A 20,019-nucleotide genomic window follows, 5' to 3' on the forward strand; every position below is an offset into this window, starting at 1 on the left:
AGGAGAGTGTTCAATCACTTGAGCCACAGCTCCACTTCCAGCTTTTTTGGTGCTTAGAAAGAGATAAAAGTCTCACGGACATTTCAGCCTGAGCTGGCTTCAAACCACGATCCTCAGATCTCAGTCTCCTGAGTAGCCTGGATTATAAGAGTGAGTCACCAGCATCCAGCTTGGTTCCATATTTTAAGCAGATCATTTCTACTAAGCCCAACCAGAGTACTTCATTCATGTCTTAAACATACAACTCTAGCCACTTAGGAATTAAAGGAAAGGGAACTTCAACAACCTTAAATGAGAGCTGAGATTTCAAATCAATAGTCCACATACTATATATGTATATGTCTTATAAAATAGAATTCATCTGTCTCCTATCCAGAGACTTTCAAGACTAAAACCAAATTCACAGTCAAGCCATCATATCCAGGTATCTTGTCTACAGCATATCAAGTGCATGATACCTGAATTTAACTCACAAGCAAGTAACCAAAATTTTCTTTATTACACAGAAGTGACTTCAAATTTTTTGTGAATTTTCCTATGAATTGATTCATCAAGAAGATGAAGTCAAAACTGTGCATGCCTAGTGCAAACAGTCAATAGCAGCTCCCTTGAGGCTTGTTAATACTTCCAAATTCACATCCCCATAATGATGTATAATTTTCACTTTTATAGATGGCCCTCTGCATTAGATTACTTAGTAGTTCTCCATAATTCTAAGAGCCATAAAAAAAAACCATGGGAAAAAATAAGAACAGTTATTTGCGTATTTGCTTTTTTCTTAAAAGAAATTTCATAACTTTCCAATAAATAAAAGGTGATGAACCCTTGAATTTGGTGATGGCTCAAAAATATAATGTCAACAACTTCACAATATACCTTATATGAAAAAATTTACAGTAGTATTCATAACTCTCTGACAAGGAGACAACATAACATACTAATACCTCTGTTGCGCTTTTTTTTTTTTAATAGTGAACCAAACATCCCTAGACCTGCATTAGCCACACACAGGAGTAGCTCAGTTGAAAATGACTTTTCCAGAAACCCTGCCTGTGTTCTGTTCTCCTCCTCCCCCCCCTATTGGCACTTGATCCAAGCTGACAAGACTGAAGCTGACTTGCTTTTTCCTGTTGGATCACTCTCCTGAGTGGACAGAAGTCCAATAGGCTGTGTGACTAACTACCAAGAATTTCTAATCTAAGGAGAAAGGAAAAGGAGCTGATGGAAGCAAGCTGAAGCAAGAGGTGGGGGTGAGGAAACTCCAAGAAGTATGGGAGCCATGATTCCATTAGTTCACGACTGTCTGACACACGAGCCACCAAAATCCCTTTGTCTATTTAAACCAGTGCATGTCATCTTTCTGTCACCTGCAACCATAGGAGTGCTGAACTCTATTTTCAGCAGCTCTAAAAATCTACTTCATTTTCAGGCCACTCCTCAAAGTGAACAAAAGGGTGGTTTTTATTTTTATTTTTAAATCTGATCACAATACTTACTGCAGAAGCTGCCGCTCAAGGAAAGGACAGCTTCCCTACTTAGCAGTTCATTCACCTACCTTTTTCTAGGAAGAAAAACTTCATATTCATGTCCACAATTACAAATTACCACATCATGGGCCTTGATGGTTCTCTATAAGTTAAAAGGCAGAAGCTGTGTTACACAAAATGATTAAGAATATGGCTTTGGAAATCAACTCCCCTGGGTTTGAATCTGTGGTCCATAGTTAGACAAGTCATTGAAAATTCTCTGTTTCCTCATCTATTAAGTGTGAACTTCATGAAAGAACTTTGAAGATGAGATAAAACCATGTTTGTACATGCATGCTCTAATACCAGGCACATAGCATTTCCTGAATACTAGCTATAATTATCAGTAGTATTAAAGCTTTGGATCTCACCAGTTTGAAATCACGTGAAACATCATAAATACATGGGAATCTCAAAGGACTCAAAGGGAATCTAGAGGTATTACAGTCCACAGAGATGCTAAACACAAATGGAGACCTGGCCATCAGTGACATTAATACTATCTTTTGACATCTCACACTCTGGTTTTATAAGGACATCAAGTGTTAAAAGGATTTTACATAGCAACTTAGTTCCAAGCTAAGTCTCCTGATTCCCAATCCTATGTCCTTTGTACTTGGCTGTTTTCTTTTTTTCTTCCCTCACTAAGTTATAGTTGATTTGGGATATAGTTGTTTGGGGTATCTCTAACTTTGCTTCTGTCTTCAAGCAATCTAACGCTCTTCCTATGAATATGGACTAGTCTTAGTGATAGGCTTCTAATTCTAAGGCAAACAACTATCTTTCTCTTTTTAGAATCCCTGACCTTGGAACCTCTGCAGACATACAGTCAAAAAAGCCAGGCTCTGTGGAGAAGTTCAGAATAAGCTAAAAGTCTTCAGCTAATGGCCTTCCTTGAAATCATGGCTCATTGACCACTCGGTGTGATGGACTTTGGAGATGTCCTCAAGGAATTTAAAGACCATATAGGGACTCAGGTGTCAAGAAGCTTCTCTTGCCAAGAAAACCAATTGCCGTAAATTTCTTGGCCTCCTCTTCTCCACTGCCTAGTTACAACTGTCTCTGCTAAAATGTCACTTCTAGCTCCACCATTCTGCTATCACCAGTCTTGCCAAGTTTTCTAGTTGCTAAGTCCAAAGAGCTGGACTCATTTCTTATCTTACTTACTTAGTGGACACTATAAATCACACCACCTTACATTTCAATTTTTCTTTCCATGTGGGGTAATATGATTCTTTCTCCATTACAATGAACTGTGTGAAGTAATAGGTTTTGTCAATAAAAAAAAAATGTCACTAGCCAGGGATTAGAGGGGAGAAAGGGATGAAAGGGTGAAGTGGATGAATTCTTAGGCAGTGAAATCATTCTATATGATACTCTAATGCACATCACCTCATAGGTGTCAAAATCCATGGACTATGTAACACCAAGAGCAAATGCTAATGTGAACTCTGCACTTTTGTTGATAATGGCTTGTAACATGGCTTGTACTACTCTTATACAGGTCAGGGACAGTGGAGGAGCCTTGTTGTGATGTGGAGAAAATATATGGGAACTCTGCACTTTCCGCTTAATTTTGCAAAGGACTCAAACTTGCCACAAATTAACTCTATTCTTTAATATCACATATCATTTATTTCACATGACTTAACAATTTTTGAACTCACCACCAGTTCCTTATGAGTCTGCTTTATCTCCCTGAGTACTTTTCTTAGCTACTGGCATTTTTTTCCTCCAGAGTTCTATGTTTCTTCTAACTCTGAACATTCCACAGGAGAAGGGCATCTGTCCTTAGGACCCAGAATATTAGGCCAGGGAGATACCCTTTATCGCTCTTGTCCTGTGACCTCAAAATAATGGTAATTGTCTCCACACGCTATGAAGGCCATAGGTTGTTCCAAGCTTGAGGACTGAGTGCAGAAATATATCCCACAAGGGAAAAATATTAAATTGGCCTTTTATGCTCTTCCTCACAGATAGTGTGAATACAGTTGCTCCTTTTACAAGATATTACTTCTTGCAACTACTAACCACACTTTTTCTTGCTTTTTTTAAAAAATAGGTTCTCATTATATAGTCCAGGCTAGCCTTAAAGTCATGATCTTTTTACCTCATGATCTTTTTACTTTCTGGAATTACAGGCAGGTACCATCTCACTACTTCCTGCCTCTCAAAAAAAGTTTCAAATTATGGCTTTAGAAAGTGCTTAAAAGTTAGCACAGTATTTGCAATAGTTCCATATACTGTTTTGGAACATTATGCAATATTAATTAGCTTAAACAACCCTACATATACACATATACATATAAATGTTTATATGTGTATATGTATATACATACATATAGATTTATATTATATGTGCACATATATGTACACATATGTATATACATATGTGTATATGTATACTGTATGTATGCATATATGTATATAAACACATACGTAAGTTGAGACAGAACACTAATGTAGCATAATTTCCCTTCAAAACAGACTCTGGGGGGAAAAAAAACCGACTCTGGGCTTCTGAAATTTATTAAAGTTTTTACAGAAGAATTTTCTTCCCACTCAGTGGGGAAGCATAGAAAGAGAAGTAGAACTGAGCAGAGGAAGAAATTAAACTCCAATGCAGTTACAGTTAAATCAGAAACCTTAGTCAATACAAACAGAGGCTCTGGAAAAACATACAGACTTGGAACATAGCTCTTCTGAACTGTTCGCATACAGAAACATCGATTAACCAGCCATCAGACAGCGCTCTAGGAAGAAAGCATGACCTTGGATGCGATGGCTCCCCTCAGCAAAGGACAATGCCCATGGAGGGACTCATTTATCAACTATTAGGAACAAACACTTCAGCAGCCTCAGGAATATATGATTTGTTCCTATAGAGCATCTAGAGAACACATCTTAGTGTCTGTCACACTTATACTAGCAACTAAATGGACATTACCTGGGTAGCATTTACGAATATTTTTGTATTTATAATTTTTTAAAATATAGATACAAGCTAGGTACTGATGGCTCATGCCTGTAATCCTAGCTACTCAGGAGGCTGAGCTCTGAGAATCCAATTTCAAGGCCAGCCTGGGCAGGAAAGTCTGTGAGACCCTTATCTCCAATTAACCATCAGAAAACTATAAGTGGCACTGTGGCTCAAAGTGGTAGAGCACTAGCCATGAACAATAAAAGCTCAATGACAGTGCCCAGGCCCTGAGTTCAGGCCCCATGACTGACTAAAATAAATAAATATATTTATTGTATCATAATTCATAAATATAATATTAAAATACAAATCTTTTACTCATAAAAATATTAATACATTTTCCTTAGACATTACAAACACCAGAGCTATTTCAATTTTATGCTAGTGATTTTTTTTCACTTATCAAAGGAAAACCTATGAGACTGGCATTAACATGGCTGGAAAGTAAGATGTATATAAAGATTTTGGCCAAAAAAATTCAGAATCCACACCATGACTCTGATTGTTCTTCATCCTAGGAGACATGACATCAAATAGGCTAACAGTGATGGCATTTTTTGAAAATATCCTATCATTATACACAATGTTTCATAGATCTGAAAACTGGTAGGAATATTAATGAACACTTGGTAAATATAGACTTATAACTAGTTTGAACACTTGACGGGTTATGGCCTACATGTGTCTTCCCAAGGTTGCTATATTGAAACCCTAAATCTCAATGCAACAATGTTAGTAACTAGAGTCTTGGTGAGATAATGTGTTCCTATGAGTAGTCTTCATGATGGAATTAGAGCCTTTATAAGGAAAGGCTCAAGCCAGTCTGACTCTGTGTCTTCTGTCATATGAGGACACAGCGGGAAGAGAGCCAGCTGTAAGTCAGAAACTAGTCGTCCTCCCGGCACTGGCTCTTAGACTTCCCAGCCTACAGAACTGTGAGAAAGAGACTTCTGTTGTTTAAGCCATCCAATCTATGATAATTTGTATTGGCAGCCTGAACTAAAACAGATCAATGCCAACTAAATACTATTAAAGTACTTAGATTTAATTTAGACAAGATATGGAATACATTAAAAAGGGTAAATGAACCAATCTTCTGTTGTAGAATTTGCCAAGAAAAAAGAAATTACTGCTACATTAATTCTAGCTACAGTTATTGGGTAAGAATGATTACTTGCTATTTATTATAAAAAAGAAACAGATCAAAATTTGAATGTTTTACCTTTTTAAAAATTTGTTTTTTAATTCAGAGTAAATAAATTTTCCACATAAAAACTGCATGTGAAATGAATTAAAGTGACATTTTTTAAAAGAGACATAAGAAATAAAAATGCTTTTCATGGAAAGAAAAGGCCTGCTATTCAATAACTGTGAAACTAATTTTTCTAGAGTTTTTTTTCTGGTCATTTGAGACAAGAACCACAATTAGGGGCTGGGGATATAGCCTAGTGGCAAGAGTGCCTGCCTCGGATACACGAGGCCCTAGGTTCGATTCCCCAGCAACACATATACAGAAAACGGCCAGAAGCGGCGCTGTGGCTCAAGTGGCAGAGTGCTAGCCTTGAGCAAAAAGAAGCCAGGGACAGTGCTCAGGCCCTGAGTCCAAGGCCCAGGACTGGCCAAAAAAAAAAAAAAAAAGAACCACAATTAACAAAGACAAATTAACTCAACCTTACAGTCCTTGATGCCAAATTATGTTTAAAAAAATGTCTTGGTTAGGACATATTATGTGTACTAAAATAAAGAGAAGAAAAATAAATTTTATGATATAAATATTTGTTTTAAAAGCGTGTTGCTAAGGTATAGCTATTCAGAAAAATACACATGACCCATATGTTTACAGCCCAGCAAGTTTTGAAAGTATAAAGTATTGTACCTTTCTGAATTTCACTGCTTATCCAATCACCTCAAACCATTAAGAGAATGTGTGATTTTGTGTGCATTTCATTGCTTATCCAGTCATCTCAGACATGTGTCATAATAATTATATTCAGTTGTTATCACTATTTTGCCAACTTCGTCTTTCATGGCACATATTTTTCCTTTTTTATTATACAGGTGTATTTGCCAAGATAAGGAAATAGAATATATTATTGACTCCTTGTCTCAATTATGATATTTAGATACTTAATGGATCTCCACTGATTTTAGTTTATCCTAAGCTCCACAAAGACTGGGATGGACCTGTCCATGACTTCTCTTTCAAATGTTCTCTACTCACAACCTCCTAAGCAACTCTGCACCCAGCAGGTTTGAGCATAGAGACTTTGCCTGTCCATATGTTTCCCACCCACCACCCTGCCACCTATCTAAATTTAGATTGGACTGTTACTCGCACACATAAGCCTGCATTCTCTTTTCTGCAACACCTACTTGAATCTATAATTACATACATATTTGTGAGTATAAACTCACAAATTATGTCGATCTCCTTCACCAGCTTAAAAACTCCATGAAGGGAGGAAATTTATCTGTTCTGTATTTCATACCCAGCATAAAAAGTATTTGATAGATGCTTATTAAGTGAACCCACTAGAGTATGAGTAAACCATAAGTGGATGTCTAACTCACAAATCGATCTCCCTAGTTTCTGTTCACTCCTGAGTGTCACAATTCTGTGTCCATTTGCCTTATAAAGTGTGGGTCCCCAGATTCCCATATCAAGTTCAACATGGGAAAGCCAAGGCCATTCATTCTCTCCTAGTAAAAACCAGTTTGCTCCTCCTACGTCTCTGTCTCCCAGAAAGTAAATGCCATTGCTTTTTTTTTTTTTCCAGTCCTGGGGCTTGAACTCAGGGTCTGAGCACTTTCCCTGGCTTCTTTTTGCTCAAGGCTAGCACTCTGCCACTTGAGCCACAGTGCCCCTTCTGGCTTTTTCTGTATACGTGGTGCTGAGGAATCAAACCCAGAGCTTCATGTATATAAAGCAAGCACACTACCACTAGGCCATATTCCCAGCCCTGCCCATTGCTATTGCACCAGTCAGAACTCAGGGAGCAACCTGATGTTTCCTTCTAACTCCTAGTTAGCCACCAGCCCTTGTCTTTGTATCCTCTAAGTATCTCCCATAATCTGGGGATTTGACCAAGTAAAGGACTGTATCTTACTCCTGTTCAGTGCAGAGCATGCAAAGCTGGTGAACTCATAGTGAAACAAGCAGCTCACATCTACTCATGTTGAAAATGAAGAAGGCACAAACAAAGGGATAATTTCCTTAAAGAGGTCGCACATTGTGAAGCCAACAGTGCAACTGAAAAAAAAATGGACAAAAGGCTCCAGTGGCTCATGCCTATAATCCTAGTTACACAGGAGGCTGAGATCTGAGGATCACAGTTCAAAACCAGCTGGGGCAGGAAAATCCGTGAGACCCTTATCTCCAACTAATCACCAGAAAACCAGAAGTGGTGCTGTGGCTCAAGTGGTAGAGCACTAGCCTTGAGTTGAAGACCTCAAGGATAGTACCCAGGCCCTGAGTTCAAGCCCCATGACCCCCCCGCCAAAAGTGGACAAAGAATGAATTGATCACCCACAGAAGAAGAAATACAAATAGCTCTTAATCATTTAAAAAGATGATATAATCAATTCATTAAAAATAAAATGCTAATTATCCAGATTATGTGATACCATTCTAAGCTATCAATTTGGCAATGATCAGAAGTGGTGCTAACACTACATTAACAAGAATAAATGGATTTTAAAACTCTTAAATTTGATTGATGGAAGTGTACATCATTAGAATTTCAATACAAAACGAATTGGCAATAATTCCAAGGATAAAAATGCCAGTATTCCTCTTGAAAGCAACTCCACTTCCCACAAAGTTCAAAAAGATTTATGTATGATAATATTCATTCCAGTCTAAGACTGTCTTTAGAATTTCACTCTACAGTAATCTTCTGTGTCTGAACTCATGCCTAGTCCAAAACTATTCAAGAGACAGAGATTGGGAGTAACATGATTAGAGGCTAGCCTACACAAAAAAATTACCAAGACTTCATCACAAACAGTATGTCAAGCATGGGGGTTCACATCTGTAATTCCAGCTACATAGCAGGCACCAGTAGGAAATTGGCAGTCTGAGGGAATCCCAGGGCAAAAATGCAATAACCTATCTTAAAAATAGCTAACGTACAAAAAGGACGGAGGATATGGCTCAAGCGGGAGGACAACTAACTGCCTTGCAAGTATAAAGCCAAGTTACCTTCGTACTGCCAAAACAAATATAATTATTGTAACTCATATTTTAATGTAACAGTTAAATGAATGTATAGATTTCCAATAATTGGAGATTTTTCAAATAATCCTGATTAGCAACCTCAAAAAATAACATATTTCTCAATGACTTAGAAATGCAGTGATGGGAAAAAATACACATGTTGTATTCCTTTGGAGAAGATAATTCTAGAAGAGCTCCAGAGTATGTAAACTATTCTAGGAATGAGATAAAAATCATTTACTCTAGTTCACTCATGGTACTGGGAACTAGGAAATATGAGTAGACTCTGCCATTAACTGAAAAGTTTCCAAAGTCATCCCCAGAACCCCAAACCTAGTATTCTACAGGTCACCAAAACCTACTCATATTTCCTTTGAGATCTGAACCAGGAAGTTTGTTCTCACATTGCTAACTTCACCAAATTTATGTCAAGAATATATGTCAAATATATATCAAGAATATATGAAAGCAGGCAGAGACATCAGGAAGCAAAGGCTAAAGAGGGGACTCCAGAGAGAAAGAGTATGGCTGTTTCTTTTTGCTTTCATTGATATGCACTGCTAGGTGTTTTCTCTTTTGAGGATCCACAGCTCTGTTACCTAGTAGTACAACAGTTAACATTCTATTAGGGCCACAGTAGTCCCCAGGAGGCATTAGAGGCAGTCACCCACCCACTCCTTTAGGAAGCACATACATCCTTCCTAAAGGGAGCTTGGGTGGGTTTTACCCTTATCACCATCATTAGAAGTCTTGAGCAGGGCACACAATACGCAGTATTTCTATCTTCTATAGAAGAAAAATCTTGTTGTTCCTAAGATGGTTTACCCATACCAGGAAGCAGAATGCCATGTATAAAGCAGGAGAAATTCACTCAGTCCCCAGATGCTAGTAAATTTAGGCCAGGTACTAAATGCAGATATGGAGATTAACATGAGGAAGGAAAGTGAATATAAAGTTCATGAAATAACATCACTTGTCACCGATGATCTTTATTAACTGGTTCTTTCTAAAACAAAAGCTCTCTCTCTCTCTCTCTGTGTGTGTGTGTGTGTGTGTGTGTGTGTGTGTGTGTGCAGGTGACACCCACACATATCCTTCAGCGTGGGCAGAGATGCTCACTCAGATAACAACTGGAGTTCATGCTGCACATTTTCATCTTCGTGTGTCATCACCACCATGTAAAACCACAACTATAGGAAAACAAAGCTGTTTGCTGCTCTTGGGTCTCAACTGACATTTCCACCCAGCTCATAGTTTCTTCTTTGGAGAGAGGGGAGCGTTTATATCTATCGCTGAGATAGCTCTGCCCATTGAAATACAAGTAAAATTCTATCCCCCTGTCCTGAGATCAATTATCTTCTTATAATGCCCTATCCTCTCTTGAACATCGGCCACTCCAAACCCTTCTACAGAGTTTACGTGAGCAAATAAGAGGAACGGTCTTTGAAGCAGGCATTTTGACCCTTGGTGTTGTTCCAAGAGTAACATCAGCTGAGGAAAACTGATACATTCTTCAATCATCCAAATTTCATCCCAAGAGATTGTCAAGCATAAGGCCCAATGTCAACACTCTGAAATGTTTAACAAAAGGCATGCAGAGAAAGTGAGTCATTTTCTGCTCTGGACACTGGCCTGAGATCGCTGGCAGCCTGTGAGTCTTCAAAGGGAAAGTGCACCTTGGTCCTGGGAGGCTAGACAGAGAATGGAGAGATCCAGCCCCTCCACTGTGTTCCTGAAGAACCAAAACTTAGAGGACAAACTTCAAGGAATGCTACTGAAATATAAGGATTTGGGCAAAGCCTCAACAGAACAATACGACCTTAGTTATGAAAACATCGAGCAATATCCAGTGCTTATTGTGATCAGGCACCCATTGCAGCAAATACAGATATTTCTTCTTTGATTTTTCTCACCTTCCATCATCTTTATTCCAGATGAGGCAAAGAGAGGACAAACAGCTTCTTAAAAGGGTTGGAAAGGTGTGAACTAAGGATTGTGGACATTTATACAGTTCATATGTTTATGTATCCAAATGGTGGAAGATCTGTCAGGTGAAGTAGTGTTTACATTGGTTTTCATTTTGAACTCGAGTTTCAGGGTCCTAGAAGAATGTGGTGTTTTGTATTGTTTTGTTTTTTACAGAAGTAGGTTGTACTATTTTTAGTAGTACTCTAAAAAAACAGCTTATTAAGAAGATTTATTTAGTAGCTGGGATTGTTTTAATCAAGTTTGTCCTTTTTCAGTTGATTTGATTTGTCCTGTTGAACCATTCACGAGTGACTACACATCTTTCCCACACTATTGTTGCCTTTATTAAGCTTTATTTAATAACTCATGGTCTACCTATTTGACCCCAAGCCACTCTTAGAGTAAAATTTGAAATCAAGGAAACAGGACCTGCCCTGTCTGTGAATATTCAGAAAAGTTCTCTGTCTGTTGTTCAATCAAGGGCCTTCCCCTATCTACAAGTTAGTAACAAAATGTGAGTATGTGTGTGTGTGTGTATGTGTATGTGGGTGTATGTGGGTGTGTATTGAATATAAATCTGATTTAAAAATTTTTTTCATTAGCACATGTTAATTTCACCAGAGGGAAGCTTGCAATTCTTCCATACATGTATACAACATATTTAGATCAAATTCCCCCTTTGTTACTCTCCAAATCTGATTTCAATTTTTAATTTTCTTTAAGTGCTGCAAGTGTTATTTGTTTGTTGTTACTCTCTTATTTTGAAACTGTTGCAAGTTATCTGAGTGCTTAGTTATGACATGAGCAGGACAGGTGAAGACACTTATATTTTCTGTCCTCAAATTTCCATTTTAGAGCTCTTTTTGAATCAGAGCCAGGCAAGAAATTGATAGAATTTGTTGGTGTAAAATCACTTCATAGGAAAGAGGAGAGCTTCAGAAGCAACATTTTCAGAGTAATAGTCTAACGATATGGTTAAAAGCATGGTTGGTAGTCCAGTAAGAGGGAATGTGACTTCAATGGAAAATAAGCTTGCTCTTAATTTAGGCTTGTTTAACATGGTATTTGAGGATAATTCCTCCTACTAGTATTAGTTTTCCAGATTGCACAAAAATGTCTAACATGTAAGGTAACATATCCATCAGATTTTCTTTCACCAGATTTCACTGTGTAGGCTTTACCCATTTCTCTAATAAATATGACTTTTATAATATGCATTGTCTCACTCCTCAGAGGGTGATTAGATCATTTTGTTGGGCCATTAATTCATAAACCCATATGAAATATCAGTCAATAAATATTTATTGTATGCCGGGCAATAAACAAAATAGAATCCTTTCCCTTATAGAGTTTACAATCCAGTTTGGGGAGGGAAGCAATAAACAAACCAATACAATAGCTAGTACAAAAGATGGTAAAATATTATGGAGAAAAGTAAGCAAGAAAGTAGGCAGGGTGTATGTACAGGAGAATACCTGGGGTAGAAGATGACACTTGAACTGAGACCTGAAGGTCTCAACCAGGTAGATATTTAGGAAGAACCTTCTAGAAAACTACTAAGTGTGAAGGCCTTAACGTGGGAACATGCCTGGGATAACTGAAGAGGAAAATGTCCCCCCAAAAGTATGCAGAAATGTGGGAAGGGGAAGGAGAGAAACAGAGAGAGAGAGGCAGAGAGAGATTTCCAGAGCCTCAAATGGCCTTGAAGATACAAGACTCACTGACTCCAGATCTTGAGAGAAGCTATGCCTCTCTCATTGACATGGATTAGCAGCAGGCTTGTGGCAGTGCTGATCTTGGTTCTAAATCCATTACTGATATCATCTCCAACCTCTAGCATGTAGTTGAATTTAGTACCTTGGGATCAGTCCCTGAGGCTGCTAAAATTCCCATCTGACAATGCAAAAAAAGGCTGGGATGAGGGGTGACATCATTTAATAATCAACAAGTCCATTAAAATGTCCATGATGACAGGTATCTGGCTGATTCAAGACTGAACTTTGAATTTTCTCACAGAGCATTTATATCACACAGAATGTACAGAGAAGTTCAGCCTGACCCCCTCAGTGAGATAAACTATTGGTCTAATGAGAAACAGTGACTGAAGCCAAGTAAATAAGCCAGCAATGTACCTTGCTTGAAGTGAAATTGATATATGGAAGCCTGGCCTAAATGAGGTATTGGCTAAGCCAGAAAGTATACACACCCTGAAGACAATATTTAAACACAAAATTGAAAACAAGTACATGATAGTGTGGTAATTTTTGCACAAGGTGCAGAAAATGTAATGGATACTTTATCTTTATAGCTTAACATGCTCAGCCCCCAAATCAAAAATTACAGAAATATCATGAATTATAGATACTTACAACAATAACAGCAAATGATACTGTTTTCTTCACAATTACCATATCTGAAACTGCAAACAGCATTACTCCAACCACTGTTTTTTAACCTTTTATTGGTTCACACTAAGAGTGAAAATGGACTTCCTTCCATAACACTGCTTTGGTTCTGCTCAACATGAGTAAGAAAAAAAATCTCAAGTGTGATTCATCTTTAGTAAACCTACATTTCCACTTAGAAAACAAAACTATTTATTACCAAAGATCAAGTCTTTCCATGTTCACAAAAATGCATGTATTTATTTTTTGCTACTGCCCTTTCTACAAATTCTCCAGCTCTATCAGCTTTAAAACATAATCAGAGAACCTGAATTGAAGAACTCTATGTGCCAAGAGGTAGTCCTAGACACAAATGCACATGTAAAGTCAACACTCCATCAAACCAGTACTGCTGAATTTGACCTTCTCTGGATTCATTAAATGCATAAAATACAAGAGCATTTAAAGATCAGAGTATAATATTTTCTATCAGAATCACAAGATTCCTAAGCCTTCCCTTCTCCCTGCATTAAAAAAAATTTATGACTTCTTTATATACAAAAATAAGCGGGGAAGAAATGCCCTACATTTCATTACAAGATACAATATTTCAAGAAATATAAAAATTGAGGATTTTGAGGCTCTCATATTTTATAACAGCTCAGAAATTTGGGTTTAAATATGTTATATATTTACCTACTTTCTTAGATCATTGTCCACTTTAATTTCTATATGTAATTTACCTGTATGACAATAATAATACAGCTAATACTGTAAATCAAGAATAAAGACTAGGATGGTATCTTGACAGCATACCTTGACTGTCATGACAGTAGCCATACCCTCATGGAGATTACAAGGACAGATATTTGTGACCATTATGTCCATTTCACAATTGAAAGATCTTAGTCAAAGATGAGCAGTGACCTGCCTGAGACCATTCAAATAGTGATGGATGTTGAAACACTTCTCTCTGCCTCTAAAACATAGGCTCCTCTAGCACATGAATAAACCAAAGTACTGAACAAATGATATTGGTGGCAGTAGAGTTATTCTTCGAGGTCCTTAGATATACTTCAGTTGACCCAAACTGGAAGCAGAGAAATATCCATAGTCATTCCAAGATCAGATCTTTTCAGAGAACTTTAATGTCTCAAAAGATGTATTCCAAAATCCTTTTCCATGCCTATGGATCTCCAGGATACGTAGATAACTAAACCCACAGAATTCTGGAGTGCTGAAAGTTGCTACAAAGGAACTCTTACACCAAGGATTCTTCTATTTGGTGCCTTCTGAAAAATTTCCACTCAATGCTGACTATCTCTTCAACACATGGCAAGAATTGCCTCATTCCCCTTTTCAGAAGAAATTTCTTGGAACTCATCCCTTTTATCTTAATAGACACGAACATCCCCCAATCACAGTATCGTCTTCCCATGTGGGTGTTCTTTCAGCACCTCACTTCAGATCTCCACACATAGAGAGCAACTGTGCAAAGCTGAAACACACATAGTTTGGCTGGAATTTGCTGCTGCATAAATAATCCTTCATAATATTCAAATCATTGTGACATCACGTGACCTTATTTTTGGACCCATTCTTCTTTGTGTCAGAGGGTTCTTCAATTCTTATGAAGTCATGCTGTGAACATTAAAATTCTCATCACTGGGAATGAGGAAACAAAGTCTACCAATGTTTTGAGGGAATTCTGTTACTTAAACTGACTAAATGTGGTCAAAATTCATTGAAGGAAAATAGCATTAAATAAGAACTAAGTGGCTCATTTCATAAGGAGGAAAGTGTTTTAACACTTTAAAACTGTTTAGTAACACTACCTTCTCCCTCAGTTTAACCTATCCATACCCTAAATACCTATGTAACTAAAGGAAATTATTTTCTAATCTTTTTCTCCATCTAAAATATCTTTGAATATCATACTTCACTGGACTGAGATGGGAAGATAAACATGAAGGAACTTCTCTTACCCAGCAGTCTAGAAGCAGAATTCAAAGCTAAGGGAATCCACTCACTTTTTTGGTTGACTTACCTAATTTCTCCATCAAGTCAATAAATATATGATAAGTTTGAATTGGGGTCATGACTTTGCAAGACTTAGCCTGTCACAGGAATTTAACTTCATTGTAGAGTGTCAGGATGATCTTCACATAGAGTGTAAATGTTCAAGAACAATTGGCTTGGTGGCCTAACAGGGCCCCAAGGTGGCTGGCTGAAAAATGAGGTGCTGTGTTCCTATCCAGAGCAGTGGTGTTGAGTAGTTGGAGGGTTGCCAGCCAACTGGCTTCTGGATAGGCGTCCCTGTCAGGGGCGGTATGCTGCAAAGTCTCTTGTAGGAGCGTAGGGCTGGTAGTGCCTGCGGGTGGGCCCAGGCCTTCGGGGGGTCATGTTCATGTAGTCACTCTGAAGGAGCCTGGTGGTCTTACTATTCATCTGCAGAAAAAAGAAATGTCAACATGGAAGGACATGGAGAAGATGCCAAAGGAGGAGTTCTAAGACTTGGGGACATTGATTCAGGACATCAACTTCCTGATGATCCTGAACGCTAGCATTTCTGAAGCACCATGCACTTGAATAATGACTACTCAAACCTATTAGTTCTTGTACATTAGCTTGCAGAAATCTCAACCAAAGGAAATATTTTAGAAAAAAAAAGTATCTCAATGCATCATTTGCCCTGGATTGCAAAAGTGTATTTATTAGTATTTAAATTCTATTTGAAAGCCCTTCCTGTTCAAAATAGGTTAAGTGTTCAAGTTATAGTTTCCTTACATTAGTCATTTTTGTAACATACTCCCTATAATTAATTAGAAAAGACCCCTTCAGCTCCTCCAGAGTCTGGGATAATCATAAATTCACCACAGTGGAATCAAATTAATGGGGATTTATAGTTCTAGACAACTAGCTACATCTCATTTACTTGTGTGTACAGAGTTCTATACAGACAATAATGTGCTCACCATTATTTCCCAGGCTCAGTTCCCTCCAATTAAATTTCTATCCAGAGTAGGAATTAAAAGTCAAGATGAATGTGGAGCAAGGGTTAAGTCTCGGCAAAGCTTTGACTGGGGGCTATGAATTTGAGCTAGGAGTATCATTTCTGGATCAAATTTGATGACAAGATTTATATCATGATAAAATATCCATAAATTTTCTAAAAGCAGAAAATTATCTGAGTATCTGGATTCAGAATTCTCTACCATGGAAAACAATGTCTATTTCTAGGCTCAGAGGCCTGATGCATGAGTAGATACACTAGACATAACTGCCATCAAGGGCTGACTAACTAAAAGAGTGAATGGCTATAGCTCTGGCCTCATTTCCATGCACTCAGTGTCTGAGCCTTCACATCTTCCTTGTCAAAAAGAGTACACGACTTGAAAACTACTAATGAGCTTTCAGCCATATTTTCTTGAACTCTCAGCACCAATCTACTCAACTAGTCCTCCCTACCAGAGGCTCTTTATCTATGGACTCAATAATACACAGAAAATATTCAAAATGATATTCTTGTCATTATTCCTTGAATGATAAAACTGCCTACATAGCATATGCATTGTATTAGGCAGGCTAAGTAATCTAGAGATGATTTAAAATTTATGCATTTTATATAAGACACTTGAGGGGCTGGGAATGTGGCTTAGTGGTAGAGTGCTTGCCTAGCATGCACGAAGCCCTAGGTTTGATTCCTCAGCACCACAAAAACAGAAAAAAAAAAAAAAAAGTTGGAAGTGGCGCTGTTGTTCAAGTTGGCAAAGTGCTAGCCTTGAGCAAAAAGAAGCCAGGGGCAGTGCTCAGGCCCTGAGTTCAATCCCCAGAACTGGCAAAAAAAACAAAGACAGAAAGAAAAAGAAAGAAAGAAAGAAAGAAAGAAAGAAAGAAAGAAAGAAAGAAAGAAAGAAAGAAAGAAAGAAAGAAAGAAAGAAAGAAAGAAAGAAAGAAAGAAAGAAAGAAAGAAAGAAAGAAAGAAATACAAACACACTTGAGCATCTCTCAGTTTTTCTGGTGCTTCAACAAGCTCCAGAACCAATCCCAGTTCAGATTCCAAGGAAAGCTGTTATTGATTATTCATTCCTTTTTTTCAACATGCTTCTTCTTTGCCTTCTGTGACATCCTAGTTTCATCCTACCTCTCTTTGCCTCCTTCTCTGACTCCTGTGGGCTCATCCTTCTCCAGCTATTCAACAGTAGAATTTCTTCCCTGGTACTTGGCCTCCCATTTAGTCGCTCTGTCCTCTCTCCCTAGGTAATCCTCATTCACATTCTCAGCTTCAGTCACCACTTACTCAACTGAATGTTTATGTCTGGACTAGATTTCAAAAGTATGCTACACCTAACAGGTCCAAAATGAAAGTCAAGATCTCTTAAAATTGATTTCTTCCTTGGGTTTCTCATATCAATAAAGGACACTCCCATAAATATAGTTGCCCAAGTCAGACTTCCTAAACCTTAACCTTGGCATCTCAATTTCCCTTACTCCTTGGCCCAAAGGACATTTGGCAAGGGCCGAAGACATTTCTAATTGTCATAATGGGAAGGGATGTTACTAGCATGTACAGAGTAGCAGCCAGAGATGTCATTAAACAATCTACTATGCACACAACAACTCCTACAACAACAAATTACCTAACCCATCATCAATAGCGCCAAGATTAGAAAATCCTTATTTAAATAGTTTGGCCATAAAAAATAATAGGATGACAGGAAAGCAATGGATATAAAATGTCACCAAATTGGAATGAATATTGCTAGACTGTCTGGCTCCTCCTTACTTATACTAAAAGATGTTTGATCGTTTGAGCCGAGGTGACTAAAAGACAAGTGTTCTACCCAAAGGTCTAAAGCACAATAATAGGAGAAGTAAATTTGAAAGAGAAGGGGATACATTCAGGTTTAGTCAATGAGATGACAGCCAGCCTGTCTACCTGGTATGGTACTAAGAAGAAAAGATAGCAAACATGACTGGAAAGTTTGTTCAGATAGAGGAACTTGTGGAAGCCAAACATGTGATATTGTTCTTCAAATAGCTCGGTTCCACATCCTTTCTATAAATAAAAGTCTAGGACTCTCTTGGGCATAAAGTTACACTAGAGCAATGTTAAGCCAATGAAATGTTTGCCCCAAATAGGCAGTGAATGCTTCTGCTGATACCCCAGGATTCATTTTTAGTATTTACTCTAACCCTAGAAAATCCCTTTGCCAAATCCTCAACTAGCAATCCTTATCTCTGGACAAGGACAAAATTATAATTCATAAGGAGGACCCAGTAATACAGATGTCTTGTCACTGAGGTACCCCAAGTTACACACAATGATGATGAAAGATCTGCAATCAGCTCACATCTTACCCTCCCAGTAGTATTATTAAGCAAATTTGGCTCCTACCATGCAGAGTCTAAATGCAACATTAGAGTGGAAATAACATGACTGAGAATGGTACCCATAACCCACAGTGGTTATGCAGATACCTGTGCCCAAAGTATCCCCTATGGGCCTGTGTGTCTGTGCTCTCTGCTCCCTCAGAGACACTCCTCCTTTGCCCTTTCCTCTACGTTGCCTTATTCACTTGTTTCTGGGAGTTAACAGCAACACAGAGAGCATACACAAATCAATTCACTTAACAAAATAATCTTTAGGGGCTGGGAATTCGGCCTAGTGGCAAGAGTGCTTGGCTTGCATACATGAAGCCCTGGGTTCAATTCCCCAGCACCACGAAAACAGCCAGAAGTGGCACTGTGGCTCAAGTGGCAGAGTGCTAGCCTTGAGCAAAAAGAAGCCTCAGTGCTCAGGCCTTGAGTCCAAGCCCCTGGACTGGCAAAAAAACAAAACAACAACAAAAAAAAACTTTAGTCTGAAACCCATAGCTCATATCAGTAATCCTAGCTATGCGACAGGCTGACATCTGAAGAATCATGGTTTGAAGCCAGCCACAGCAGAGAAGTTTATGAGATGCCATCTTCAAAATATCCAGCTAAAACCAAGGCTGGACATTATGGCTCAAGTAGTAGAATGCCAGCATTGCAAATGTGAGGCCCTGAGTTCAAACCCCAATCCTTTCCCCACCCATCAAAAAAAAAAAAAAAAAAAAAACCAGAAAGGAAATAGTCTTCAAGAATGTACTGGATTTAGGGCTGGGAATATAGCCTAATGGCAAGAGTGCTTGCCTCCTATACATGAAGCCCTGGGTTCGATTCCTCAGCACCACATATAGAAAAGGCCAGAAGTGGCACTGTGGCTCAAGTGGCAGAGTGCTAGCCTTGAGCAAAAAGAAGCCAGGGACAGTGCTCAGGCCCTGAGTCCACGCCCAGGACTGGGGGAAAAAAAAAAAAAGTAGTGGATTTAAAAGCAAAGCTTCTTGAACATACACTATCCACATTTCCCACATTGCATTTCCCAGGCAGTAGAGAATGTGATTTTAAGAGTTCCTTTTAAGATCATGATTTTAAAAGATTGCATGGGAACACGTTTATTACTCCACTGAGTGGATAGAGAAGTGAGTGAGAATAGCAGGTGTTGGTCCATGACGGCCTGACCAAGAGAAGATTTTTTTTTTTATTTACTCAAATGTCAACCTCAGGTCAAGAACTGAGATAGAATCTGCAGCTGTTCCCAGAAACCCACTCAGCCTAGAACAGCCTACAGTAGCACATCTTGGGCCCTCAGGAAATGACAGAAAATAGCAACTTTCACCAAAGCATACTGCAAGACTAGCCAAAAATAGGAGTCCCATAAATTACCCAGGAAGTGGCTAAACCCTAGGGATCCCTCATGGCCTAGATGCCTAGCTCATCAAGGTGTTTGTTGCTTAAATAACAGCAGCAGGAAATGATGGCCCAAGATAAAAATGGTACTTTATACTGTGAAGTATAGATATTTTTCTGTCTGTACACATTCGTTAGCAAATACACAGACGTTGGTTTGCGATGCACTTA

The 20,019-nt window shown here is 38.4% G+C and overlaps 1 protein-coding gene across 2 annotated transcripts in view; it reads right to left on the reverse strand.

The window, feature by feature from the left end:
• Positions 1-1,926: 1,926 nt before the first annotated feature.
• The window catches only part of Cd28 (CD28 molecule), a 43,720-nt gene continuing 25,627 nt past the window's right edge, over positions 1,927-20,019 (reverse strand). The window contains exons 4-5 of one of the 2 annotated variants that reach the window (XR_007210729.1): positions 12,156-15,522; positions 1,927-1,937 (exon numbers count right to left, since the gene is read on the reverse strand). Coding sequence is in view for 1 of the 2 variants with exons in the window: in XM_048344906.1 (XP_048200863.1) it covers positions 15,394-15,522 (129 nt within the window). In the remaining variant the exon portion in view is untranslated. Of the gene's footprint in view, positions 1,938-11,973; positions 15,523-20,019 lie in introns of those variants that run through there. The other variant, XM_048344906.1, reaches the window with a different exon arrangement.

This window comes from Perognathus longimembris, chromosome 4 (genome assembly GCF_023159225.1).
Source record: "Perognathus longimembris pacificus isolate PPM17 chromosome 4, ASM2315922v1, whole genome shotgun sequence".
Classification (NCBI taxonomy): domain Eukaryota; kingdom Metazoa; phylum Chordata; class Mammalia; order Rodentia; family Heteromyidae; genus Perognathus; species Perognathus longimembris.